At 39.7% G+C, this 27,811-nt stretch overlaps 1 protein-coding gene across 5 annotated transcripts in view; it reads right to left on the bottom strand.

Annotated features, from left to right (window-relative positions):
• Positions 1-304: 304 nt before the first annotated feature.
• LOC127943155 (ephrin type-B receptor 3-like) overlaps positions 305-27,811 on the bottom strand; it is a 46,199-nt gene continuing 18,692 nt past the window's right edge. Inside the window, exons 2-16 of one of the 5 annotated variants that reach the window (XM_052539367.1) lie at positions 19,973-20,037; positions 15,550-16,222; positions 12,373-12,528; positions 11,409-11,744; positions 9,463-9,587; positions 8,935-9,097; positions 8,640-8,748; positions 7,074-7,126; positions 6,754-6,975; positions 5,602-5,849; positions 5,043-5,258; positions 4,788-4,937; positions 4,511-4,704; positions 2,399-2,554; positions 305-1,113 (exon numbers count right to left, since the gene is read on the bottom strand). In XM_052539367.1, coding sequence (XP_052395327.1) covers positions 1,005-1,113; positions 2,399-2,554; positions 4,511-4,704; positions 4,788-4,937; positions 5,043-5,258; positions 5,602-5,849; positions 6,754-6,975; positions 7,074-7,126; positions 8,640-8,748; positions 8,935-9,097; positions 9,463-9,587; positions 11,409-11,744; positions 12,373-12,528; positions 15,550-16,222; positions 19,973-20,037 — 2,975 coding nt within the window. In that variant the 3' untranslated portion in view covers positions 305-1,004. The remainder of the gene's footprint in view (positions 1,114-2,398; positions 2,555-4,510; positions 4,705-4,787; positions 4,938-5,042; positions 5,259-5,601; positions 5,850-6,753; positions 6,976-7,073; positions 7,127-8,639; positions 8,749-8,934; positions 9,098-9,462; positions 9,588-11,408; positions 11,745-12,372; positions 12,529-15,549; positions 16,223-19,972; positions 20,038-27,811) is intronic. The other 4 variants (XM_052539369.1, XM_052539368.1, XM_052539370.1 and 1 more) reach the window with 4 other exon arrangements.

Raw genomic sequence — 27,811 nt, 5'->3', positions numbered from 1 at the left:
GCAATTTTACTTCTCAAATTTATCTTGTTTTACGAATGTTTAGTTTAGTCAAACATTGATTTAAAAAAAAAAAAAATATATATATATATATATATATATATATATATATATATATATATATATATATATATATATATATCTTTTTTTTTTGCAGTGTAGTACAGATTATCACAGACCTTCTCTTTTGTAACTGCTAAAGAATCCTGATATAATGACTGCCGACCAGCTAAATGTCAACTCATTGTGGAACAGAAACAAAACTGGGTGAGGGAAAACAACAGAAGAGAATAAAAGAAAACATCAATTGAAATTGTGAAAACACAGCTGAGAATCCTTTATTTTAAACTATGAAAGCATCCTGAGTTCACCAGGTATACTCTAAGAAGTCCTTTTATCAGTTTAAACCTGGTGGACAAATGCAACTTCCTTAAATCCGGTCCTGCGACATCCGTGATCTTTCGCCCTCGGCTGTGCCTCTCCCTCCTGTACGTTTGAGGCATGTGCCCTTAAATAAAACACCTTCAATATGAAGATGGGGAATAAGCACACAATCACACGCACAATAGAACATACTAGCACTGGAGGGATTTCTGCGCAATCGTGTCCAACGCGAATTTCGTGAATTTATATTCACTTCTAGTTTTTGTCTTTATATTCAAGTTATGTGTACTATAAGAGGAGTATCTCTTCCATAAGCAATGTTCATCCCGGAGAGTCCGTCCCTCAGAGTCAGTTTCAGGGAGAACTTCATTATGGGTGGCTTTGGAGATTGGGCGAATCCCGTCCTGCAGTCGCTGTGAGGCATGCATGGGATATAGGCTTTCCTCTCGGTTCTTAAAAATAAGTACAAAATAATCTTATCTAATCCTGTCGGGTGTAAAATAATGCAGTCGTTACAGGAAAATGGAAAGGATAAAGTTGTCCGAGGCACTGCAAGCCAGTTTCATCTGATTAGTGGAGATGATCAGGCGTCTGGGGTCATCTAGAATAGTTCCTCCCCCATCTCAGACCTGGACGGGCAGCGTTTGGTTCATTTGCAGTCTCATGTCTTGGATGCTGCCGAGAATCTTCTTTTGGTGACCGGCTAATGTTACACCTATCCGTAGCAGGTCTCTGTAGAAAACAACAACAAGAACATTTTGGTGTCACTGCTAAACAAGAAATTGCATAGTGGTTTCTAAAAGAAAGAACAGAATTGGTGGTATTCAAGTGATAAACTCCCATGGGAACATAGCCAGGTGAGCAAATCCGTTAGCAAATTGTCACTAGGTTGTGCAAATAGAGCAACCCCACCCTTTGGCTACTGAACTGAGACAAGTATGTTGTGCAAAGCCAGTTCTCAAACTGGAGATAGGTCAAACGCTGGTCAATGATTTGCATGGTTTTGTACCGAAGGCTACCAGATGTCAAATTTCACATAAAGAATGTGCTATTGGCGTAACCATAGAAGTGACTTGGAATAATATTTCACTACACAGACTGCAGTATGAGTGTGGTGGAAAAGTTACCACAGGCTTTATGATAAAAATGCTTCCTGTTGTTTCATTGGCTGAGGTAATCTAATCTCTTCATGAGGCTTTAGTTTACACAGCAACACGTGTAGCTAAAAGACTCTTGCCGTTTACAATTTTTTCTCACCTTTCTGTTAAACAAAAGCCTTCAAGAGGACGAAAGAGGACGTTGTCGGGGAACAAGCTGCCCCCAGTCTGTCTGCCCTTCTCATCTCTACAATTACATGACATTAGCAGTGTAAAGTGTTTTCTGCATTTTCCCTTTGTTGGTCCCATAACGCCAACAATGTTGGATAAAATGATAATAAATGGAACCCATTAGGAGAATAACTAGTCATTAAGAGCACAAGAAAACCACCGACTAATCCACCTGTCAAGTTGCCAAATTGAAACAAATTACCCCTGCCTCGATGCTTTATTACATTTTAATGGGTGTGATGAATTTATATATATATATATGTTTTTCTTTATTAGTTTATTTGATCCCAACAGCTTTCTTCACATCTGTCTAGACATTTAAAATAGCAACAAATCACAGATTTAGTTCTGGACAGTGACCTTTGTAAGATTCCTTTGTTGCGATGAAACGTTACAATTAATTAACGTGAGATGAGAAAAATTGCTTTAACACTAATCTCATTCAGATAACTAAAATATTGACTGTCTCTTTAATTCCCTGTAGAAGTACTGTTTAAGGTTGGTTTGATCGCTTGGTCTAAGTCAGAGTTCAATTTCATGCAACTGGCTCAAGTCCGTGCCGCAAGTACTATTATGAAATTATTACCACCTTTTTATAAGTTGCATAAATTCACAGTGCGTTGCATTCGAACTAATGTGAGACCACCAAAACAAAGATGAGCAATCCAACAAATGAATGAGACACTCACTCTGCAGTCATCTGGGCCACCAAGTCAAAAGAAGCAAAGCCAGAACTAAGGAAGTTGTCTCGGTAGCGGCTCATCTTGATGGCGTCCAGCCAGTCGCCCACAGTGGTGAAGGTGGTGTAGTCAGGCACACAACGGTCGAGGAGCGGCTGGGAGGCCCTACAGAGAAAGAGAGGAGTGGAGATAAAAAGAGAGAGAGAGAGAGAGAGGGTTAGGTCACGACAGGCCTCCACCACCGAAACCTCACCCCCAAACCCCCCACAACCACCACCACCTCTCCTGGCCTGTAGGGCCTGAACCTGCCACTGTGGCTTACTGGCTGGAGACATGCAGTGGCCCACCAGAGAGAACTGCAATGATGCTGTGGGTGTGGGTCCACATGAAGCAGCAAATGTTTGGACCTGATGTGTATCAATACATGACATGCTCTAAATCTACATTAATTTGTATTATATTTCTCAATATCCCTTTGAAAACACTGTTTGCTTATGCAAGACATGGTTTTTCCAAGTAGGACAAGTAGGTCGACCACCTCCGTAATCTTCCAAGAGCAAAATTTATTTTATTTAAATAATGTTTGCCTGCATTTGCCTGTGTAGATTCTTCTTGCACTACCGTGCAACTAAATTTAATGTCATGCATAAAAGCTGCCGGTTTAAATTAGATTAGACAAAACCAACATAGACCAGACACGATCTACGACCAGACTGGGGTCTTTATAACTAAAAGTGAGATCTAGACCGTGGGGACAAGTTTGAGACCAAAGACACTTCTGTCTGCAAACTATCTGCTCTACTGAACCTAGCTGTCTTTTGACAGCATTAGATTAATTAACAATTAAAAGCCTAAGAAAGAAAAAAAAAGTTAATAATAAAGGAACAGTGGCTCTTTTGAAGACAAGGTCTGTAGATGGATGGGAAGAGTGATTTTTAATAAGCTCCTGCCTTTAGGGCTGAAGGTTTGTGGTCATTAACCTGGAAGGCAGCTTTTCTTAATGGGACATTGTTAGAGCTGGCCTGGCTCTCACATCTCAGGAATGTTGATTTTAAGTGCGAGACGGGGAAACTGTATCAGGAAACCAGAAGAACAAATCTCTGTGCATAACTAAACTACCGTGAACTCAGCATTGAGAGCAAATATTAACTAATTAAACTGTCCTTAGCATAGTTAAGGCATTGATCACTGAAGGTAGTACACAGAACATCAAATGATGCAACAACAGGAGCCCATTTCTCAGTCTTTCATTAGGCTCAGCAGGCAGGCCACCTCTCCATTGGCCCTTTTAAAATCTTGTTACTTGCTAATTAAAACCATTCCCATCTCAGAACTACATTAACTAGTTATTCTTCCTTTATCCTCTGATCATTGCAGAGTAGACAAAGTGTCTCCCACAGTTTCCTTGTTGTTGGAGACCTTCCCCCAGGACCTACAGCCTAGAGGCAGGCACCCCGAGGTAGGTCAAAACCTGCCTACAGCTTCTGACTGACAAGTACTGTGTGTCTTTATTTTACAGTCCTGTTCCTCATGTACATACTATCTACTTATTATAGTAATTACAATAACCATGTAATAACTAGGTACTAACCCTGAACCTACCCCTAAACCTAACCCTACCCCATGTAGTTACCTTGTGTTACCAGAACTTTCTTAGATAAATACACTGTAAGGACACTATAAGTACATGTTAGTACACGTACTGTAAAATAAAGTGCAACCGCAAATTCTGAGCAAAAGTGCTGATAAACAAGTAAAATGCTGTTATATAGTGACATGCATCTGGAAGGAAGCGTATGCCATTAAATATCCCAAATACGAAAGCCGAGTGTGTGTAAACCGGAGCAAGCATTTCAGGCAAAACAATCAATGTTTTACTGACTGAAGGTCATCCTGATTTCAATAACATTAGAGTTTCTCAGCTTACAATATTTTTGTCAATTGAAAATTAGCTGAAATCAATACGCTCTTAATTCAAAACACTTTAACTTTGGCCTGATTCTAAATTTGTAATGAGATAACCAATTTGTATAAGTCTTTAAAACTGCTTGGTTAGCTGAGGAGATAAAAACCATGCAAACATGTTAATTAGCATGCTAATATGTCCATGTGTGCCCTTACCCAGAATGTGTGCTGGTGACCACCTTAAGGCTGGCGGCATTGCGAATGAGTTTGTCCAAGGTATTGACGATCTGGGAGAACTTAGGTCTCAAGTTTCTTTCTTTCACCCAGCAGTCTAGCATGAGTTGATGCAAGGCAGTTGGGCAATCCATAGGTGGGGGCAGTCGGTAGTCCTGCTCGACAGCATTGATTACCTGTTGATGGAAAAAAAATAATAGTTGGTGTTAGTTTATGATCAAATTAAGTTGAACAGAGGCAAAGTAGAGAGAAAACTTACATCTTGGTTGCTCATGTCCCAGTATGGGCGCTCACCATATGACATCACCTCCCACATCACAATGCCGTAGCTCCAGACGTCACTGGCTGAGGTGAACTTCCTGTAAGCAATAGCCTCTGGTGCTGTCCAGCGAATAGGGATCTTTCCTCCCTACAGATGCAAGAGCATAAATAGTTTGTTTTTTGTTTCGTTTTATTGCGCTGATCACTTTTAACTGACATAGAAATATTAATGGATAAAGATTTGAATGCTGACCAATGAGCTGGTGTAGGTGGGGTCAGTGGGATCATCCTCCAAGAAACGAGAAAGGCCAAAATCGGAAACCTTACACACCAGGTTGCTGTTGACCAGAATGTTACGGGCTGCCAAATCACGGTGCACATAGTTCATGTCGGAGAGATATTTCATGCCGGATGCAATGCCTCTCAACATACCGACGAGCTGGATGACTGTGAACTGTCCATCATTTAGCTGTTGGATAGAGTGGGAAAAATCACATACCCATTATAACAAAAATGCTGCTGTGTAAGTGTTTTTAACTTTCCAGGATTTGACTCATCAGCCAGATGATTCATCTCTCAAAGTCTCAGCTAGCAGCTAATCTATTTGTCACCACTATTTAGAAAATATGTTTTTTTTTTTAAGTGGACAGGTGAGAACATCTCTTTTTATTAGAAAACTAAAGTGGGACTAAATCTTGCAAGACTGCCACAATTATGGTATTCACACATGGTGTGGTATATTACTTGAATATACCATAAATGTCCCACAAGGCAAAAAAAACATTAATTTAATAGTAGTAAGCATTTCTAACCCGGAGAAAGGAATCCAGTGCTCCGTTCTCCATGAATTCAGTGACAATCATGACTGGCCGACTCTTCGTCACCACTCCTTCAAGGCGGATAATATTAGGGTGATCAAACTGGCCCATGATGCTGGCTTCACTCAGGAAGTCCCTTCTTTGGCGTTCCGTGTAGCCTGCCTTCAGAGTCTTGATGGCCACAATGATCTCACGCCGTCCAGGTAGTTTCAGACGGCCACGGCAGACTTCTCCAAACTCTCCTACATAGGTAATGGACAGACAAGAGAGAGAGGAAGAAAATGTGGAGTGGAGAGAGGAGAGGGAAGAGTGGAGGAGTGTGGGAGAGAAAGGGGAGAGGGACAGTTATTGGTTAGAATAAAGGAGCCAGGGGGAAGCGGGGGGAGACAGCAAGAGAAGCCATGGCTAAAGATGATGCTATTGGAGTGTATCCAGGGTGCGAAGGAAGGGGTAGGGTGAGGGAAGGAATGCTTCAACAGTAAAAGCTCTTGAAGGGTTTTTGGGAGTTAGGGTACTGAAAAGGAAATGGGAAAAGCAAAAGTGGAAAGGGTAAAGGGTAGATTCAGAGAATGCTAGGGTCTGGAGGGAGTGAGGGTAGTAATGTGGGAAGAAGGTGGGGACAGAAGCTTGGGAGGATTGGATGACTTGCGTCTGCAGTCTAGGGCAATGTGTAAGCAAGTGCAAGAGAAACAAAGGGTTCAGGGAAGGACATGGTAGGGGTTCATCACTTTATACAAAGCTAGGAAAAAACAGGTTCAGGAAGCAGCGTTAGATGTTAAAAGCCTTGTCTGTTGGAGTCTGACATGGGGCTCCTCAATTCATTACAACATGGCTGCATGTCTTACTGAACCAGAATCCTACTTTTTTGCTTGTTTGTTTGTTTGTTTTTGGCTCTGATATTACAAACTTCACAAAACAAAGGGGAGTAGTCTGAAGGGCAGGAAGGAATTTAACAGGTCATAGGGTCAAGAGGACATTTAATTGTCATCAGGCTCAGGACAGGCTTGGTAAGTTAGCAGGAATGGTAGCTCTATAGTTAGCTCTGAAGATAACCTCAGAAGCTCCATTTTGTAAGTAAAGCTGTTAGAGACATTGGTAAGGTGCTAAGGGCATATATTTTGGAGCGGGATGAGTTGATTGAAGTACCGCTTGGAGTGAAGTCCTCTAAAGGTATGGCCAGGGTGTGCCTAGCTGTCTTCCCCCTGTTGCTCAGGAGCTTGTGTTGTTGGTTACCTGCGCCAATGACTTCCTCGATTTTCACACAGGAAACGTCAATCTCTTTGGCAAATTCGCGGATGGCCTCATTCGGGTCCTCATAGGTGAATGGGTCAATGTAGACCTTCATCCCCGGTGTGACTATAGGGGATTCAATAGTCCGAATAGCCGTATGAATCACACTGCCATAATCAACAATATTTATAGCATTGTTAGTCATCAGAATGCAAGTAAACTCTTTAGAGACTTACTGTATTGTTGCAGTTTTTCTGTGTATTCTGATTCTGAGCCATTGCGTTGTTTCCTGTAAACCAAAAACAATACAGTCAGTCACAAAATGTTGATGACGTCCTATCTAAATATAGGAATATAAGCATTTAAAAAGGACCTGCTTTTACCCTGCCAGCCCATTTAGGCATATAAATCGAGGTCAATTAAGCCCCTTTCACACTGCCATTCCGGCAAATATAGGAGTAAAGTGTTCCGGCAATTGTTCCCGGGTTGCTAGATTTTGCACTTTCACACTGCCAGTGATGACCCGGAATATGTGCGTGCTTTCACACACAACCCTTGAAGATCCCGTAACGACACGTGACATCAGCGCGTGACGTGTAATGTACGAGTCAAAAACATTAGGCACGTTATACTTTCACTGAAGCAAGCGAACTAACTGATCTCTGCTTCATTACAGTTTGCACATATGTTTTCGTCTCGAACGTTGATCTTCCTTCAAAACAGCCGGTAAAAGAGTCGCGCTATAACGCGCGTCATCACAACACGGAATTAGATCTGGCTTTTGTTCACACAGCGCTCGTCCCGGGATGAATTTTGCAATGTTACTAGGTCTCCGACCCGGGTTCAATTCAGGAATCAATTCCGGGATGTGGTTGCTTTCACACAGAAGGCGACCCGGCAATGTTCCGGCAATATGACGTGCAGTGTGAAAGGGGCTTTACAGAAAGAGAATGATATGAAAATTAAGAGAACAAAATCCAGCGAATTCATCCTCAAGAGACCCTTGTCACTTGTCAAATCTGCATAAAGACAGCTAAGAAAAACAGTAGCATCACTGGTTGTATTGCTTCCATTTACATGCAAAGGAAACTTTACAGCTACACTGTTTAATTCACTCCTGGCTCTTCCTTCACACTTTTTTTCACTCAGTCCATTAAATGCAATGCAATTTCAACAAACCCAACCCCCCTCTACTACGTTAATGCAATCCCTTTGTTGTCTTACTAGTAACCGGGCCAATAATACCCGCTGGTGATTTGTATCTCATTTCCAATTCAAATTCAGTTCCAGAATATGCCAAGGCCTACATTTTTTTTTTTTCAATCACAGATAAGTTACGATACTGACACAAAACTGTGCTGATTAGAATGAAAGAGAGAGCAAATTTAGAATTTTGGCATGATAAGGCTTTAAATGCACAGCTGCCTTGCCCTCAACTGTGGAAATGGGAAGGTGGCCACAGAATGGAAAGTGCCAGTGCCAATGATCATTGGGACACTGCGGAATTCCAATGTAGGGCACATGTACATTTGAGACCACTAGCTATAGTTTACGAAGTACAAGATCCAAAATAACTGATGACCCAGAATGAATCTGATTCTCGAACTGTATTCATTAATTGTCAAATAGGTTCCAAGTAAGCATTATGGGCAACTAAATTGCATATGCACTCAAAATTTTTTGTTTGTTTCATAGGTATACTTTGACTTCTAATTATTTCCTCTACTCTTGGTGTGATCCATTTATACAATAAGTAAATTTACTGAATGTTATTAAGGTACGTTAAAAATCGAACCATTTACCTGAGGCAGACAATGGCAATAACCACAACAACAATGATGAAGACCAGCCCTGCTGTCAGAGACCCCACAATGAGAGGTAACTGCTCCTGTAGAGTCTTGTCTGGATCGGCTGTGTGAGAGGCACAGATAGATATCACAGGATGTATTCAAGAGAACCATATTTCTCTGATCTATTTATGGCGTTTCTTTTTCTATGAGAGGTATTTATACTTTCAGATTCACACAACTGCTTGATATTATGTGAAAGAAAGTTGTTTATATGTGATAATATAGGAATATACGTTGTTTTACATACCCTGGTGGTTGGTGCTAAAGTCAGTAGGGATGCTATAGCGGCCATACCCTGCCACCGTTCGGGCTCGAACCTGCACAACATACGGTGTGCCTGGCTTCAAACCCTCAATGCGTGCCGAGCTACGCTGGGCTGTCATGGTGTGGGCAATAGCTTCTCCCTGGTCCTGTGTGAACAGTGATAAAACAAGCCATATAAAACCAGCCAGCACCCAGCCAGCGAGTGTCTGGCAGCTCTGGTTAAATCTGTCAGTACAACACATCAAACACAAAGCAGATATGCCTGGCCCTTTCTTTTCCTCTATGCAAATCCTCCTGCCTCCATCCCTGCCAAGCTCCAACCGCCTTGCGGTATCAGCGTTCGAGAGTATGGGATCAATCAAGGATGGAGTTAGGGAAGAGTGTTAGGATACGAGAGAGAGGAAGAGTTGATGCTGTTGTCAGGACGAACGATTATGTATAGAGCAGAGGATGACAGTGGTTGAATTGTGATTGAATGCCCTTTGCTTCATTGACTTACACTGGCTCTTACCTTCTCATGGTATTTAATCTCGTAATCCAAGATGATGCCATTTGGTTTTTCAGGGGGGAGCCAGGAAAGACTCATGGCGTTGGCTGAAGCCCCCATCAGGTGGACGGTAGGGACTGCAGAGGGAGCTGTGTGGGAAAAATTAGAGAAATCATGTTTTAATGAAAGCTGAATTTTATTTTTATTTTTTATATATATATATATATATATATTTTTTTTTTTTCACATTTAGAGCATGTTCACATTCAGGATTACCAAAGAGCTGCTTTGATGTGTAAGCATTCAGACAGCTCTTAGTCTTTGGCCCTTTCAGGGCCCCAGCCTCTCAACTTCACAGGAAGATTGGATTCTAAAGTCTCTTGTAAAAAACACTATGGCAGACAAACCGGAAGGCTTAGTATCTGGCAGATCCAGTCCACACAACCTACACACACATGCAAATATATTTATGGCTGCACACACCCTCTGTCCACTCCCTAAACTCTTTCTTTCCCAAATTCCTGCAATGTGAGAAAGATGTATTATTTCAATTGGAAAGTAGTTATACATAATATTAGTTTAAATTGTGCTCCTGTAATTTAAGCAGATTTTAATATTTTTATTGTAATACTGTAAAAATACTAATAAGAACCTAATGAGAATCACACCTGAAATGTCTGTAATTTTTATAATTTTGGGGTAATTATCACAAAATGAATTTATTTATATCCTTTAAAATTGCCTAGAATATATAATATATTGTTTGTTTTTTAGGATTAAATGTGACCTGGAATTGTTTAAGCATATATATATAGTTGTGTTAACACAAGTTCTTACATAGCTCCTTACTTCTTCTTCGGATCTAGCTTTACATAATCTATACTGTTCCCATTTGTCCTCAGACCTGATGTTGTCATCTCCAGTTTCTGATGTTATCAAGTTCTATTCACACACTACAGTAGCTCTCAACATCCCCTACTTCCTTGCCTCTGTCTCTCTCTCCCTCCTTCATTTTTATTTTTAAGCATTTTAATCCCCAGGTCCGGTTCTTTGATCGTTTCCCTATTAGCTCTTTACTGTTCAGTCTGTTCCTCTGTCCACCTTCCCCAAAAGTTCACTCTCCTCCATACCAACACCATCAACCTCCTAACCCAGGCCTTGCTCAGAAAAGCTTAACCCTGCAGACAATGCTCCCTGGGCAGCCAGTTTGCTTACTTTCACCCCAGGATTAAGGGGTCTCATCTTGAGGAGGCAGTGGAAGTAACCATGACGTCCCTTGAGCTGATGGCCAATATTTATGTTTTGTCTTAAAATGAATATCCAAAGACAGTCCTGGGAGATAATCTGATCACAGACCCTCCTGAAGTTTTCAAACCATGTGGGTGGGCAGCTTTGTGGGTCTGCATGTCACCCTAGGATTGCCTGGGTTATATGACAATGACTGAAGTCAATCCCTGAGAGCAAACAGAGGCACTCTTAAAGCTGGGTGCTAGCATAGAGTACTAAAATATCCTGAGAAGTCCAGTGTCAATTCAAAACTTGAGATCACACAGTAAGAGACTATTTTCACCAGGTTAACGCATCTCCACATCTCACTAACCCAGCACACTCTAGCCTAGAGTAGATTAGCTCTGCTGCTGTGCCTCATAGCACGGCTCGCAGGCATTGATGCATTCTGTGGGCTGAGCTCTTTGGGTAGAGTGTTGTGGGTTGAAAATATCTTAATAAAGGCCATTACACTTCATTATTTCAAGCTAGAGCAAGTGAAGAAAAACCCTTATGGACACACATGGAGCCAGTAGGAAAAAGTTAAAATGGTATCTGTGTATTGGAATATGAAGGCTGATCGAGCTGGTCGGGGCTGGTTATTAAAACAAATCAGTTAGTGGCTGTTCAGGGTAGTTTTGTACCATTGTAGACAACAATATATTGATAACAATCTTGAAATCAAAAGAATCCACTGAACTCACCAGCCTGGTTGGTGGTGATGTTAACAGAGGCAAAGTGGGGTGTATATGGACTCTTGTTGGAGACTCCATTGACGGCCTGAATCTCAAAGCTGTACTGGGTGTGAGCCTGAAGGTTTCTGACCGTCACATGTCTCTCGGTAAGCCCAAGGTGGCGAGGAGAGATATCCACGTTGTCATCACATCTTGTGCAGGTACCACGCTCAGGAAGGCATTTCTTACAAATAACATTGTAAAGGAGGTCCTCCCTTCCACCTTGGTCACGTGGCTCGCTCCACTCAAGTACAAGCGACGTCTCATTTACAATGGAGATGACACTGCGTGGAGCTGAGGGTACAGCTGCAAAAAGCAAATATTTTTGTCATGTTGTTTTCCTGGGGTAAGTCTTAATAAACCTTTCAAAAAGGCCAGCCTAAGGTGGATTTCTGGTCTTAGCATGTTTAAGCTTGGTTAGCTGCTTTCCTAACAGGTCCCTTAGCAAAGCAGGTGTTCAGCTAGTTTAGGTCACAAAGCTAGTTTTGCTGACCAATTGACAAGTTCCCTAAAACCCAGACAATCTACCAAACTAAGCAGTGCCTAAGCATGGGAAACCAGCCTAGTAAGCAGCTAAGACCATCAGATCACATTAGGCTAGTTTCAAATGTTTTTTTAAGAAGACAATTTAAATAAAAATGGTCAAATTGGGCTTCCCATAGACTCACTGTGGATTAAGTGCTTTAATGTACATCCAATTAATCAAAACCTTGTTTATTTTTTTTTTTTTTCAAGTATCTGTTCAGAGTGCTGACAATGAACAGAGTTAGAAAGAAGCTAATATGAAACAGAAGAAAGGAAACGTAAAAAAAAAATAATAAAAATAATTAATGTGGCTTTTGAGAGCTGAGAACATGGTAAATAAACCACACCCTTATGTTTAGATAAGTTCACGGTGGTTGAAATGGCAGGTTTAGATGAGGACATTACTCACTGGTGCATCCTGAGTCAGGTGAATCATTGTCCGCCCGATAGTAGCCGGTCCTGCAGGAACAGATGCTGGAGGCCCCAGAACTTGTCCGACTGTTGGGCGGACACGGGGAGCAGAACCCTTCACCCTGCTTGGACTTGAAGGTGCCTGGACTGCAAGCTAAAGAGAGAAAGAGTTTTTACTCTGACTGTCAGAGATAGAAAGTCATAGCTGTAACTGCAAATTCAAACCAAGTGTACTTCTTTGCTACTCATTTGCGGTGAATGCTTCCATCTAGGCATGTGAAAACTTTTCATCGCATACAACAGAAGAATCAATACCAATTTCCCATTTGCAATTTGCATTTTGTGAGCTCTGCTTGCCTTAATTCAGTTTCTTTCTTTTGTTTCCCTCGCCCACAGTATGCAGTCTAATCCTTTCCATCTTGACATTGTAAAATACGAAGGCGCACAGGTTCTTGCTTACGTATTTGTTTGGCACCGTTAATTTGCTGTTGTTTTCCTTCAGGGAAACAACCCCCTCATGACTAGACGAGTTCCAACAACATTCCCAGGCCTTGCATAAACCCCATGTGCATATGCTAACCTTCAACTTCAATTACAAACACATGCCTGTTAGCTCCAAACAACAGCACTTTCTGAAATGAACTCTTTCAATCAATACTCAGGGAATGTCAATGTTGTACTGCAGGAATTGTCCCTCTAAGATAAACAAAGCATATTAAAGACTACAAGGGAAACTGTGAGCTGTTTCCCGATGAATACAAAGATTAGTGTGTCATTCACAAGGTCTTTGGCCTTTGTGGAGCGTTGACACCATTTACGGAGATTGTGTACACAATGTATCACATCTACGATAAATGGAGAGGTGTTTCCTGGCACACAGGCACTGTGTTTTTCTGAAAAAAATAAAATGTAATAAAAAAGTTTTGAACATCTGGTTTCTGGACTCATAGTGCGCAAAGTAGAACACAACACCGGTGATGTTCCTGAGGTCACTTTCCAAGTTCCCTTTTTCAGAAAGTGCAATATTGACACAAGGATTCATTAGTGCAGGATACAGTTAACTTGGTTAACCGGGGTCTTATTTGTTTAACCATTAATCAGGGGAGGCCAGAGATAGGTAGTGAAGAAGGAACATAGAAAACAATCCACGTAGAGATAAAAATGAAAAAGTGTATTTGTGAGTTCGGGTTTATCGCACATAACGTATCACTTTGGAGATTAATGAGTCCTCAGTGTTTTGCCTCGCATTTCAGATGTACATAAATCAACCAAAATCTTGGGAAGACAAATGAGACCATCTAGCTCTAGCCCCCGTGAAAGACTGCTTGAAATTCCCCTTCAAAAAACTTGGGCTGTTTTCTGAAGGATTGAAAGTGCTGATTAATCGCTTCCAAGGAGGTAAGAAGTCAGCCTTTTCCTTTCATCCTCATCCTTCCTCCAGCAGCTCTCCCGACAGAGAGCGAGAGAGAGAAGAGGTGAAAGAAAGCAAAAGAAATGCAAATCATGTGGCTTTTTTTCATGAGTTCTCTTACTTGCAAACTCTCGCCAGTACAGTCTATTGCTCTCACCCTATTGCCCAAACCTTCTACACTCTTTCCCTCTCTCATTGAGAGTAGAAGGACTTAAGGGAGTGATTAGAATTTGTGGTGAAATTGGAAGCGAAGAGAAAGAACGGATGGGGGAAATATGGAGCGTTAAGAAAAAAGAGTCTTGTCGATTAATATTCATGTGAATGTCCTAACTGTGCTCTGGCAGGGTATTAATGAGACTAACGGCCTTCAGATGAAGGCGAGAATGAGAGAGGTGACAGAGAGATTTATCCCTCCTTTAGTTTGGGGTTGGCTTGATTAGAGAACATTTTATCAGGGCATAGCCGCCAGGGCTTTCACCTTAAGCCACCACAAGCAAACAAATGCGTTTTAAACTGTACATCAGGCAGCAGATTTCCAATGACTGCCCACTTTCCCCTACGGCTATACACACATTTGATATTAAGTTGACAGTAGTATGAAAGTCCTTTATTACGCTGACAGCTGCATACAATTTCTGGAAGAAAAATAATAATAATAAATAAATAATGTGAGTGGCGCAAAACTTGCTTTCATTATGCTGAGGAGTTTTAAATGGTTGCCATGGCATTGCTATGGGATTCTTAACTTTTTAGGGTAATATGTTGTTGCTAGGGCTTTGTGGTACATTGCCAAGAAGCTGCAAGGCTTTTCCTAAGGCATTCTTTCTTGTTCTTTGTTGCATACTTTATGGTTGTTAGGTGGTTTCTTACCATCTCAAGTTAAAAGGTGACTACCCCAAGTCATATTCAAGATATTCCCTAATAAAAGTAAATCTATGGGGATTTTCATCACCTTTTCATCATCCAACAGTAGAAAATTATAAGTAAATAGCTTAGTAGTATTTGTAAAATTAGCTGTATACAGGCTAAAGCAGCATTTATGTCTATAGCACAAACTACACACTACAGTTTAATACTCAGGGTTAAGGGTTTGCTTAATTCTCAAATCCTCTGTATGAACAATCACAACAGTTACGATTGTCTCAAACAATTCTCAAATAATTCTCTTTTCTCTATACACAAATAATTCACTGTTCAGTTTAGTACTTTACTCCAGAGGTTCACTGCTCAGTGGCTTTGTCTTTCTAGTTCGTTTCTTGGCGAACTTTTACTTCTGGTGCCTTAATTGTAACAGGGTTACTTTTCTTTCTCCATCTTGTGCTCTTCATTAATGTTTCACTGCAGCCCTTGCCCTTGGTCCTCAAATTGATTCCGGTCTCCTCTCATTCCCAGCTCTCCATTTGACCCTTGACCTCCCGCTGTCTGCTCTGCTCACTTTCACCGCGGCTATGTTACACGCTGGCTTAATTCACCTCAGCCTGAACCTGATAAGTTTTTCATCAACTCCGCTCCTTTCTTTCAGCAAAACGTTCCACTTTGATAGACACAAAAACTTTTTATGTATTTATTTATTTTTTTACTTATTCATTGCTTTGCTCTGCTTAAATCAAGGTCATATAGCCAACTTTGCTGTTAGGTCAAACACCTAAAAAAAAACAACCAAAAAAAAACAACAGGATGATTTGTCCATTTGGCTTAATGTGATACCGAGAGATAAAACAAATTGCACAGTGAGAAAGAAAAAACACATATATCAGCACTCACCTTGACACTGTGTGTCCTTAACTGCCGGCTCGAACCCAGCCATGCAAGTGCAGGAACCTACAGGAACCATCCACTCTCCATCTCCATTGCAGTAGAGTTTAAGAGGGACAGACACCTCCAGAGCATTCGGCACACAAGTTCCAGGGGCAATGACTAGTGACGTGGCCTCGGCGCCTGTGGCCGTCTCTGGGAAGACGGCGAAATTGGCAATGGTTGTGGAACATTTCTTGTAGAAAACTCGGACGGAGATTAAAGACATGCAGGCGCCCAGGTCCTGGAAAGCCAGATAGAAGCCAGCCTTGGAAAGTGGACCAAAGCTGCGGATCTTGGTGTTGACCCGGCCAGATTCCAACATGGAAAAGCTCTCATCCGGAGCAATGGTGTCCACCTTAACATAAGGGTTCTCCATCCAAAAAGGACTGGTGGCGGTGGCCGAATCCGAGTCGGACTCGTAGTGGAATAGATTGAAGGTCTCTTTACATGATCCTGGAATGTTGGGAATACTGTTGCAATCTCGTACGGTGAACTTCATCTCCACATAAACACGGAGAACGTCCTTTCGAGGGATAAAGTCGCTGCGAAGCCAGTTGTTCTGGTTAAGTTCGCGAATGTTGCACACTTGGTATGTTCGGATGGGGTTCATGGCATCGTCATAACCACTCACTTCTTCCCACTGAGAAAACAAAACAAAAACACTCTCATTGATGTAAATGATATACAAGTTCACCTTCAGAATGAGCTAGCACCTAATATAAACTGCATTCGAGGATTCTTCTACAGAACAATAGTAATAAGAAATGTTTTATGTAAAGTATGGTACGATACACTTTATTGTCAGGGTTAGGGTTAGGGTTAGGGTTGAAATCATTCTCCTTTTGATGTTATCCAGGGCTTTAGAACTCTGAGGTGTTATGCTACAGAGGTACGGCAGGCAATGAATTGCTCCTTCTGAGCTCTAGGCCCACACACCCGTGCTAAGAAACAATATAACGGAGGGAGCAAGCTGAGAAAAGAGTGAAATGGGTGGATGAAAGCGAGGGGAAATTAAAGTTTGTGCGTTTTCAATTACACATTGTGTGTGGTGTCATGAAGTGAGGAGCTGCACGCTGGTCTTTTATCTGCGTTCACCAGTTCAATGAGGAGACCTGCCTGGAAAATTCATCAAAATTACGAATAAAACATTTCGAATAAAACATTGAGTGGATGTTTACCTCGTACCTTGACTGTGGAGCACTCTCTGAATCACTTCACAATCAGTTATTGTTCAATTAAACCATCATGAGCGTACTATATTCCTATACTGTAGATCAACAAGCTACCAAAATTCATCTACCAAAATTAACAGTATACATCTTTTGAAAAGAAAGGTGAGAGGTATCTGCTACACTGGGATTTGTGGTAAAACCGTGTGACATGATACGCATTATGTAGCAACTACTAATGATAGTACAGACTGTGGTCGAGTAAAAATGCTTACTAGCAATCTTGGCATCTAATGATGGTTTTTACTTCAACCTCGGCTTGTTTAAACAAGCAGCATATAGCAACAAGAAATTATTCATATTCAATTCAGTAAAGGAATAATTAGATTCACGCTCAACCTCGGGAAACCGCCCAGCTTCTTTTGATTACACTGAGTTCAATTTCAGAGCAAGAATAAGCGACCCTAAAGGAGAAAATGAGCTGTGGCCAAAAAACGAAAACGAAAATTTGCAGAGATTTGTTGAGAGAGTAGCATAGTGTTTGTGTAGAGGTGAAGTGTTTAATGAACAAAGAAATATGGATGTTGTGCGGACAGGCCATTCATCCCTACGGGCCCCGGGGACCCGAAGCAGACAGGGCTTCCAAAAGTCTCTGCTTTATCACTGTCTTTCTGAGCCAAGGGTGCCGAGATCAATAATAAGCATCAGGTCAATGCGACAGTAGAACGAATGTAAATGGGCGTTTTCTTTAATGGAATAAATTGCTGAGGGAGTGAGGATGGAAACAAGGAAGTGGCCCACACATCGCACTGGTGCCGACTCCTCTAGAGATAATGGCGCACCGAACATTCCTCCTTTCAAGATTAAGATGCCCAATCGATTTCTTTTCAGCTCAATTTGAGGGAAATAAGCCTTCGAATGGCTTACTCTAATTGATTTCTGCATATTATTTGTTGATATGAGATAGTACTGTCTGGAAGTACTGAAAAAATACGCACCTCAGCTTCAAGGTGAAAAGTTATGCTCATTAATTTTCCCCCTGCTGCATCTCTCCGATTTGTAAAAAAAAAAAAAAAAAAAAAAATGAATTTACTTTACACACAGATACTGCTGTGGAATGATGGTTTATTTATGAATATATAAGTGCATAACAGTTTTTCTTTTTTTTCACTCGGTTTGTTTATCTTGGAAGAATTAGCAGGTCAGGTTTAAGCGACAAGCGGTGCATATGTTTATTTTTCCTTAATGGTGTTACAGTCTGTATTTATCTGTGTTTATTTCTTGGGTTACAGGTGTCAAACTAATGAATAATAGAGGATTTTATTTTGATTTTTTTCATGGCAGAATAAATGAACAGAGAAAAATAACTGCTGTGTCAGACTGGGATTTATTCTAACTTTTTCCTTCTGTATTTATAATCTGGGCACAGTTCCCATTTCGGTTTTCTGGTGCGACATGCCATTGAACTTAGTGGCACACAAAATTAGAAATGAGTGTGCTGTAGGAAAGAGAGATATGGAGGCTGCCAATAAAGCCAGTGGCTGGATCTCCAAAAAAAAAAAAAAAAAATAAATAAATAAAATAAAAAAAAACCTTTAAAAGTTACATTTAATCCCCATCAGAAATAAGAAAATATATTTAGCTGAAAATAAATAAATACACATTATGACAAGCAGGCAACACCCTCACACCAATTGTCATAACTGCAATAAATAAATGAATAAATAAATTAATTAATATTATTTATATTTACATATATATTTTATTTTATATTTATTGTTCATGGTAGTTTTGCTTGTATAGCCTTTAATTTTTGCAGATCTAAACAAAAACATACATACATATATATATATATATATATCTTGCATGACAGAGAGCAGAAGGGAAAGAATTGGGCAATGTATATTGAGAAAGGCGACATCTGTTGGGGTGTAAAGGGGCTGTTCTTGGGCCCATTGTGCTGGTGAGTTTTAGTGCTTTAATGGGGGCGAGGAGGGATATTTACAAGAATAATATATGGATGGGGAAGGTGAGAGGCCAGTTGATTTGTGTCTTTGGGGCTGCTCTTGTGCCTCGGTGCATTGGTGCTAAGTTACTCGGAAGTAAAGGTTTTGGGGAGGGGTGACTGCAACAGCTGAGATGGTGTAGCTGGGGGCAGGAAGGGGGCAATGGACACATGCAGGACCCTAAAGTAGAGGGTATAAGAAAGAGAGGTGAAGATCTAAAGAATGAGGCAAATCTCTACAAAAGAAGTAAGAAAAAGCAGCAGTGTCTGGGTATTGTGAAAGATATACCGAGCAAAGGATACTCCTGCTCTGTCTGCCAAAAACTTGTGGGCACAGATTTGACTTTTGGAGAATGAATGTAACACGGCTTGGGTGAAATCTGATCTGGGCCTAGCCTTTATCTGATGGAACTCAGAGCTTCCTGTGTTCAACACACTATATTTGAACAAGAATGTAATTGTACCTTTTAAAATACTTCTTGATTTAAAGGTTCTATAGCGATGACATTTATGAGAGAATATCACGAAACCAGGCAGGAACATGTGCCAGTCATTTTCAACCCTCCAATGAATGATTTCAATGGAGATAATAAAGAAATGTTATTGATGACAGTGAGTCCGATTTTGAGAGTTTGTACTTTAACATAATTTTAAAGACAATTAAGCACATTTTTAACTGTCATTACTGAAATGGAGAAAAAAAATGTAATGCAAAATAAATAAATATTCTATTAATTTATTAAAAATTATGGTACTGAACATTTTGGAGGAAATGTGCTTATTTGACATGAAAATAATGTCAATATGCCCATAAAAAAATAATAATAATACAAAACCAAATAAAGTAAAACTAAAATTAAACAAAATAGGAAAGAAATAAAAGATAAAACAAAATAGTAAACAAAGAAAGGAAAATCAAAACAAAATGTTGCAACAAAAAAGTAAAAATCAACACAAAAAAAACCAACAAAACAGAAATAAAACATAAAATGGCGAAACAAAATAAAATCAAAATAAAACAACAAAAACAAAACAAAACAAATAAAATAACAAACGGGCCAGTTAGTTTCTTTATTTTATGCTGAGGTCAGATGTGACCTGGAGATGATTTTTGGAGATTCACCCCTGTAAACTTTATGTGGACTGAAGCAGTGGATCATATAAGCAGGATGGGCTCAGGTTAACCAAAGTCAAACACACAAAAGTAATAACTCACCCCAGTTTCAGGATGTGAGGTCCATGCGAGTTCAGTGGTGGCCCATTTGGTGTCCATCAGTGTTTCTGCAATAAAACCAAGAACAAGAAAAGAGACTCAGTTTGAGGAACGATATTAGCCTTAACAACAGACAAATAAGGGAAATACACGATAATGGAAAACCTTGGGAGGAAGTGATTTCACACTGTGCAGGATGAGCTAAGCAACACACATCTGTCACTGTCCATACTGTAAAAAGGTATTAATGCATCGCGGTAAACTCAAGGGGGCAGGAATGGAGAAACGCTATCATGCTAATCAACAGTGAAAAGACGGTAGAAAGGCGAAACAGCTTTGTGGGTGATCCAGAAGGCATTGTCAAAGATTTATGACAGCCCTCCTCTAATTAGATTTAATTAGCCTCGTATTTGCTGGGTGGGAAAGAAAAGCTAAGTGTTTTTTGAAAGACAACCCGCTCCCTTCACACACACACACACACAAAAAAACATCCACACACTCGCACCCTTAAGCTAGCAGCTGTAAAACTCAAGAGGATATATAACAGAGCAAAAGAGTTCTTGAATAGCACCATAAAACTCACAAAAGTAAGATCTTCACAATTTCCTCACTACCCAATATGCTCTGCCTGTCTGTTTTTCCTGATTTCATCCCACCAGCCATATGGGCGGCTCTCTGTTTTTATTATAATGAGCCTAGACTACCAACATATTGAGCCAGACCATTTGACCTTCTGCCACCTGCTTATACATCCTGGCCGCGGTTACACTATATTTGACTAAATTAGACGAATGGGAGAATATAAAATAAATATCAGAGTATGTTTCTTGTCCTAAAAGTGAGTGCTAAACACTGTTACACCTGCTATTAACAATTATACAGGATGTGAAAAGTTGAAGTGCTTGTGACCATAAAACAGAATGGTTACTTTTGTAATAAATACATAAAATGATAAAGAACCATAAAATGATAATAATTATAATCATTTTCAGTAAAGTTACAATATGATTATTTATTTGATTTTCAAACATTAAACCAAAAAGCTTTTATTTTGGCGGAAAATAAAATGAGCCCTTAAAATTCAACTGCAGCCATTACGACCACAATATTGCGATTTTGAATTGTTTAATTATGCAGAACAGTTTGCATTATTTGCACCTTGCCAGTGCATCCTGTTGTGTCCCGGATGACAGCGAAAGACCGCCTACTCACCTGTCAATCAAAATCATACGCATCACTCTGTCTAATTTGACTGAGACGGATGTTACTTCCAAGTTTACATTAGTTTTATCTTCTCCACTCATCTTTGTGAACACTCTCGAACCGGAAATATCGAGCTTGTTTGTGCCTACACGAGAAGTTTCAAACATGTAGGTGTTTTTGTACAACAGTTCGAGACCAAGTCTAAGGAAGCTGTTTACTCTTCAGATAGATCTGGCCATTGATTGTCCATCGGGATATCATGCGGTGCGTCCGGACCGTCATATTGTGTCACTGACTGACAGGTCCGCTCTCGTTATTTAAAAGAAAGCCATACGTCAGCTGCCAGCTGTGGCAAAGCTAGCAAGCCCTAGCGCAAATAAAACATAAGGCAAACCCAGAGAAAAAGGGCTGAAGTGAAAGCAAGCTGTGACTCAGTGAAAGTTCGGGAGCATGCGGAGACTGACTGCGGCGTTCTGCAGCCTTCTGTTTTGTTTGCGTTTTGTAAGCCGTGCTGAAAAACAGCAAAGCCGAGCATTGTGTCAGCTGAGCACGCTTTTAGATGAGGAGGCAAGTCTCGGCTCAATGAGAGAGCGAACGCAGCGGAGGGCGAGCCACCCCTCACCCCTCACCCCATCCCGCCGCAGTCAGGGGGGCGAGAGGCCATGCCCTCAATGCGACAATTCATTCACACCCCAGCACGAAGCCCACAGCAGCACCGAGCCTCCATCACGGCCCACAGACCAGCTCGCTACTGTTAAAATGACTCCATACAGGGAAAGTTTTGTGTAAGCGGCAGGGAACCGAAACGCTTGTTTCCTGTTTCTCTCAGTTTTGAGGAAAAGCCTAAGAATATGGGTGTTTTCTGGCAGGACGGCGAACCTGATTGACGGTTGAAGAAACCTCTCCCTTGCACAAGCTGAATGTTTTAGTGCGAAGCATGGGCGAACTTTAGGCAATAAACCCAATGACACACCATAAACTTAAGTTAGTGAGGCAGAACTTTTTATGAAACTTGAGAAAACAGCCTTGACACATAAATTAACTGCCGCAAAATGAAACGCAGGTTTCCTTATTCGCCTCATGTTGACTTAAATGTCATAAAATATAATGTAATAGTTTATTTTATTATTTTTTTTCTATGTAAAATACGTAAGTATAAGAAAATACTAACAGTATACTACATAGGCTACTTAAAGGGGTCATTTAATACGATTGAAATTTTTCCTTTCTCTTTGGAGTGTTACAAGCTCTTCGTGCATGAAGAAGATCTGTAAAGTTCCAAAGACTAAAGACTAAAATCCAAAGAGATATATTTTATAAAAGTTAAGAGTCCACCCACGCCTACCTAAAATGGCTCGTTCTAACACACCCCCACACGTCTACATCACGATGTGGGAAGGTTTGGATAATGTCCCCCAAATGTTCACGCAAAGAAAGAAGGTGTGACTATTATTCACGCTGTTCTCGCCGCTGCCATGTTGTGGAGACGCTGTTTCGTTGTGAAAAACGAAACTACTTTGCTTGGTCTTCTAAAGAGGACACAACTAGAAATCACTAGTTAAGTTGTATTTACAACAATGTTCCAGAAGAGTCCAACCCAAATATTCAGATGTGTGCTGCGCAATTTACTGAGGATGACGACTGTTTCCTGGGAGAGAAGACTACAATGCCGGTGTCTGTTTCTATAAAGTGGGGAAGTTCACACTTTACAAGGAGAGACTGGCGCTTCTGACTCACGGTCTGTAAGTAAGTTTTCATATTTAAAGAATTTTCCACTGATGATTCAAACGTGAGTTTTGAGCAGTGAAGAGTAGCGCTTGTTTGTCGTTTCTCCAATCAAAAATGCTGACATGGTTTTATGTTAACGTGGCATGATGCACAAAGGAATGCATAAAAACACAGTATAAGTCATTATAATCATTTATTTTGTCCCCATTGGATGGAATAAATGTCTTGATTGTAATGGGTTTTGTTGTTTTAGTCTCATCACCCCAGGAGACAGCATCTCAGTATGGCAAGGGGCGTAACATTTCCGTCACACGCTTGAGGTATTCGGCCAATCACATCGCACTGGATGGCTGGCCAATCAGAGCACACCTCACTTTTCAGAACGATGAGCTTTGCAAAAATCAACACTTTTTTTTTTCTTAAACCACAAAAACACATTTCATTACACCAAATACACAACATAATGTTATTTTTAGCAACGTCATATGACCCCGTTAAAAGCAAAGAGTAAACTACTATTTTTTTTTTCTTTTTATAATAAGATATATATAATAACACTTACCTTATTAAAATATTTATATATGTACATATTTATATGATGTCTAATTAATAGGGTCTTATATAAACACAAAAATCCCAGGAATTGTACATATTTGAAGGTACTAAAACACATACTCAAAACATCATGATTGACAGAACATGAATGTGCAGTCAGATGTTTAGGAGGAAATATGGAAATCGATGTAAATTACTAAATGATAAGTCAGTGTTTTTGGTTTAAACATTTATCACACAAGTTGCATGACATGCACACAGTCAAAGCCAAATTCCCATTATCAGAGTTGCATGTTAAAAACACACACACGTTTATTGGTGTAAGAAAGGTCAGCTCTTCCATTCTAATCCTCTAATGACAGGGCAGAACTAATAACAGAGGAAGACAGAGAAACACTTGAGTCAACACACACACACACACACACACACACATTCTGCTGGTTTACGAGTGCCTTAAAATATTTCTTTGTTCCAGAAGGCAATGGTTTAAAGAGGGGTATGTGAACAAAACCAGCTCTATTGATACAAAGAACGTTCGGTGGATTTAGAAACTGAGTCAGTAGTGTGTGGGCAGACAGGTGAGAGATTACTGCAGGATTTCTGCTTTCAGCTTTACCCATTCCTTTATTTTTTATGTCGTTTGGATGTTAGAATATGTGGAAAGTACAAAAAATTTATAAATAAATAAATAAATCCCTGTGAAACAGCAAAGACTAGACCAGGAGAGTACAGATTAAGGACTAAAAAGAACAGAATTTACATATAATTTCACATTTCATGAAAATTAAAGGACCAATGTGTACTTTCTGCTTCATTACTGCCATCAAATGGAGCGGCATAAATAAAAAATGTTGTTAAGCCAGTTTTCTGATGACTCCTCACCTGCCTCATTGGTCAGTCGAACTAAAAACCCCGCCCCACACCTATGCTATTAGTTGAGACAGTGTTTCTCTGTTTTTAATTATATATTTTTTCCTTTCTTTTAAATAAGTGTAGAATTTCTATATATCCGGGAGTGGAACTTATAATCACTCTTTCAATCACAATCTACTTAATTCAAATAGAAAAAAAATAATAAAAAAATAAAAAATACATTAATATATATTTTTTTTCTTCATAATTTTCATAATTTTCATAATTTTCAATAATCATTTTTTCCCCCATAAAATTCTATTTGTATTGTTATAAAATCCATTCACGAAAAACAATATATTTATGTATAAATATATACTATACAATTGAAAGATATTTATTTTAAATATATAGTGTTTTATTATTATTTTTTTTTTTTTATAATGTATGTGTCCACAACATATGATAGAACAAAACAAAAACATTGCAATACAAAGCACTTCCAGTATACATATCTGGTGCGTCGAATGATGCACTTGAATCACAACATGCAGCACTTTAAAAAGCTCAAAGGGAAGAGATATTGATGCATGGTGTATGATATCTGTGTAGCAGTTTATTGAGCCTTTTCTTTTAACAGTTTTCATTTTCAGTTACTGTGTGTATGAAGAGCATTTTATAGTCTTTTCTAACTCCCATGTTTTGTTTTAACAGACACCCGTTAGGAATTGACACAATTTAGAAACAACAATGAACTCCAGCAAGATAAAGTCATTTTATACAAAATCATAGATATTTATCTACAAAAATAGTAAAATAGTGGGATCACTGGATGATCTTGGAGACCTTTGTACCGAGCTGACAGTCACATCCGGATGCGACCAGGGAATGCTGACTGACAGACACAGCGGAGAAAAGAGTTTACGTGAACTTTAAGGACCTAAATTCATCTGCACAATATAATGCATACAACTTTTGTGATTTATAGTGTTTTTATGACTTTTGTGCAGCTGAACAGTAACACAGAATATATTCACAATATCGGATGTCTAACCGATACCCTATCTGACAAACAATGGAAGTATCGGATCCGATACCTGATATGAGAATCAGATTGGCGCATCCTTAAATAAAATCTATTTGATTGTAAAATTTCACACTTTTTAAAAAAAGTTTACTTGAGTAATTGTATTCTAGTTATTAAATCAAACATCATATTCATTGCATTCAACTTTCAGGAACAATTCATTGTTATCAGATCTGTCTATTCCATCTTGCATCTATGCCAGTTTTGTCTCCAGCTATGCCGTTGTGAAAACGTACCGAAACTGCAGGCCCGGCGAAGAAAATAAATAAATAAAAACTACATAAAGAATGTTACTCTCTGTCTCCAAACTATTGAGCTCTGTTTTGCCACCCAACATCGAGATGTGTCAACAGAGAGAGGACAACACTGCATTAAACTTATTAAAGCTATTAGACTGACTGCTTTGTGTGGGCTTTTGTAGCTGCTTTTATTAGCTCTTCGGGGGGGTTAGGTGAAGCAGCAGAAAGTGGGGGAGAGAGTATGGGAGAGAGAGGGAAAGTCGTTGAAAGAGGATGGAGGGGGAAAGGGGGGATCCTATTTAAATTGAAATGTGGTGAGCAGCCCGGGCTTTTGTGCCACACTGGAGTGTGGTGATTAGAGGAGAAGGCTGCTTTTGGTGAGCTGGGGTGCAACCTCTAATTGGTCGACGCTTCTTGATGTTGGTGGCTGGATCACCAACACCCTAAATCCTCCATGGGAAAATCATGAAAGGAGTCTCCTCATCCCCATCCGTTCGCTTGCCATCAGTCACGGCACAATGATTGTCACTCTCCAAGCCATTTACGTACTAACAAGGCTCACTGTCAGTGCTCCAGATGTAATGTTCATTTCATGATGGATTTACCATGATTTTTAACCAGTAAAATTGCCTGAAAAGTCTTTGCTGAATTTGTAACTGAATTCGAAACTTTAGGAAAACGCAGCCTTCTGACACTTGACTATTGTTATGTCATGCAAAACAAATTTGTGCTAGCTACATATGCAATTCAAGTTATGAATTTTATCAGTATGTGCTCAAGGAAAATCTACCACTTGTGAAAAAAAAGTGCATTTTAATTGTACTAAAAATCTTAAAAGTATACTTTTCCACAAAAAACTAACAAGCAAACAAAAAAACGTGTAAATAATAAAATATTAAATATTAAATAAAATGTCTATTAAGTGCTCTTAAATAAAGTACTTACGCTTCGGTACACTTAAAATTAATTGTTTTACGTTAAGTAAATTTTTTAAGTCATTGTTTTAATAATATTCTGTAGTGCTTTAAAGTAGTAAACTTATTGTGATGTTGAATAGCATAATATTAAGTTTGTGGTACTCAATATTGCATTTAAAGTGAATAAAGTTAAATGTACTTCATTTAAGTGCATTACATGATAACAAATGTGTAAGTACAACTATATTCAAATACATGACAAATACTACTTTCAATAGGAATTACGTTTAGTATATTTTAGTTTACCATAAATGCTTGTCAGTATATTCAATTGTAAACGTTAACCATATTTCAAAGACAGCAGAAACTTATACAATTTTTATATAAAGATGCACTTAAGTTCTACTTTTAACTAAAGAACTAACCTGAGTGATTTGTTCATTTTGTTGAATTGCACTTGGTCGACGCCCAAATCTCAAAGACACCAGTTACGATGACAGCATTTGACAGGAAGGTGACAAAAAAACATAAGTGTGCCTGCTGCATTTTTGTTTTTCATGTTAATTAGTTCTTCAGCTGACATTAGAAGATGTTGGGATTAGTGCGAGGTCTTAGGGGGTCTGATTTTGAAGTTGACATCATTAAGAGAATGGGGTTGTGAAAAATGAGTTCATTTGCTTTGATCAAGCAGAGCCAGTCATGCTGTTCACGCTCACAGACAGCACAATGAGGAACACGTCAGGTTCATACGGCGAGCAAAATATGAGCCACTACTGAGATGAAAATTCAAGTCTTGATCGTTTTTGCATGAACCCCGTAGTGCCTTCCAGATCCAGTTTCAGTCACAGTCACGGGCATTGCACCTCTCCTTACCCAAATGAGTTCTCTTTTCTTCCTTTTTCCAAGGCCTTTAATTACAGAGAACAGTCAATCTGATGAACAGGCAGCCCCTGGGGCGACTGTCTGCTAACCAGGTGTGCTCAAAATTCTGCATTCCCTGTGTCTAAATGTGCGTCCCAGTTACTAGCATGTCCAGATCTCCTAAAGAAATTGGGTGATCATGTCACTTGTTTAATGCATTGAGATCTTCCCAGTGTCCCTTTCTCCATTTGAATAACTCGAGACTTGTAACGCATTTTCATACTCATTTTCATATGGGACTGACTGGTATTCTACCCATAAAATATGCATATTAGTACCTTAGAGTCGTAACAAGGTGCACTATGAGTGTTTTAGGGGTAGATAATGTATAACATGTCTT

This window comes from Carassius gibelio, chromosome A22, assembly GCF_023724105.1.
Source record: "Carassius gibelio isolate Cgi1373 ecotype wild population from Czech Republic chromosome A22, carGib1.2-hapl.c, whole genome shotgun sequence".
Lineage (NCBI taxonomy): Eukaryota > Metazoa > Chordata > Actinopteri > Cypriniformes > Cyprinidae > Carassius > Carassius gibelio.
Note: the sequence above shows the minus strand (reverse complement) of the source record. Positions and strands in the feature narration are given on the sequence as shown.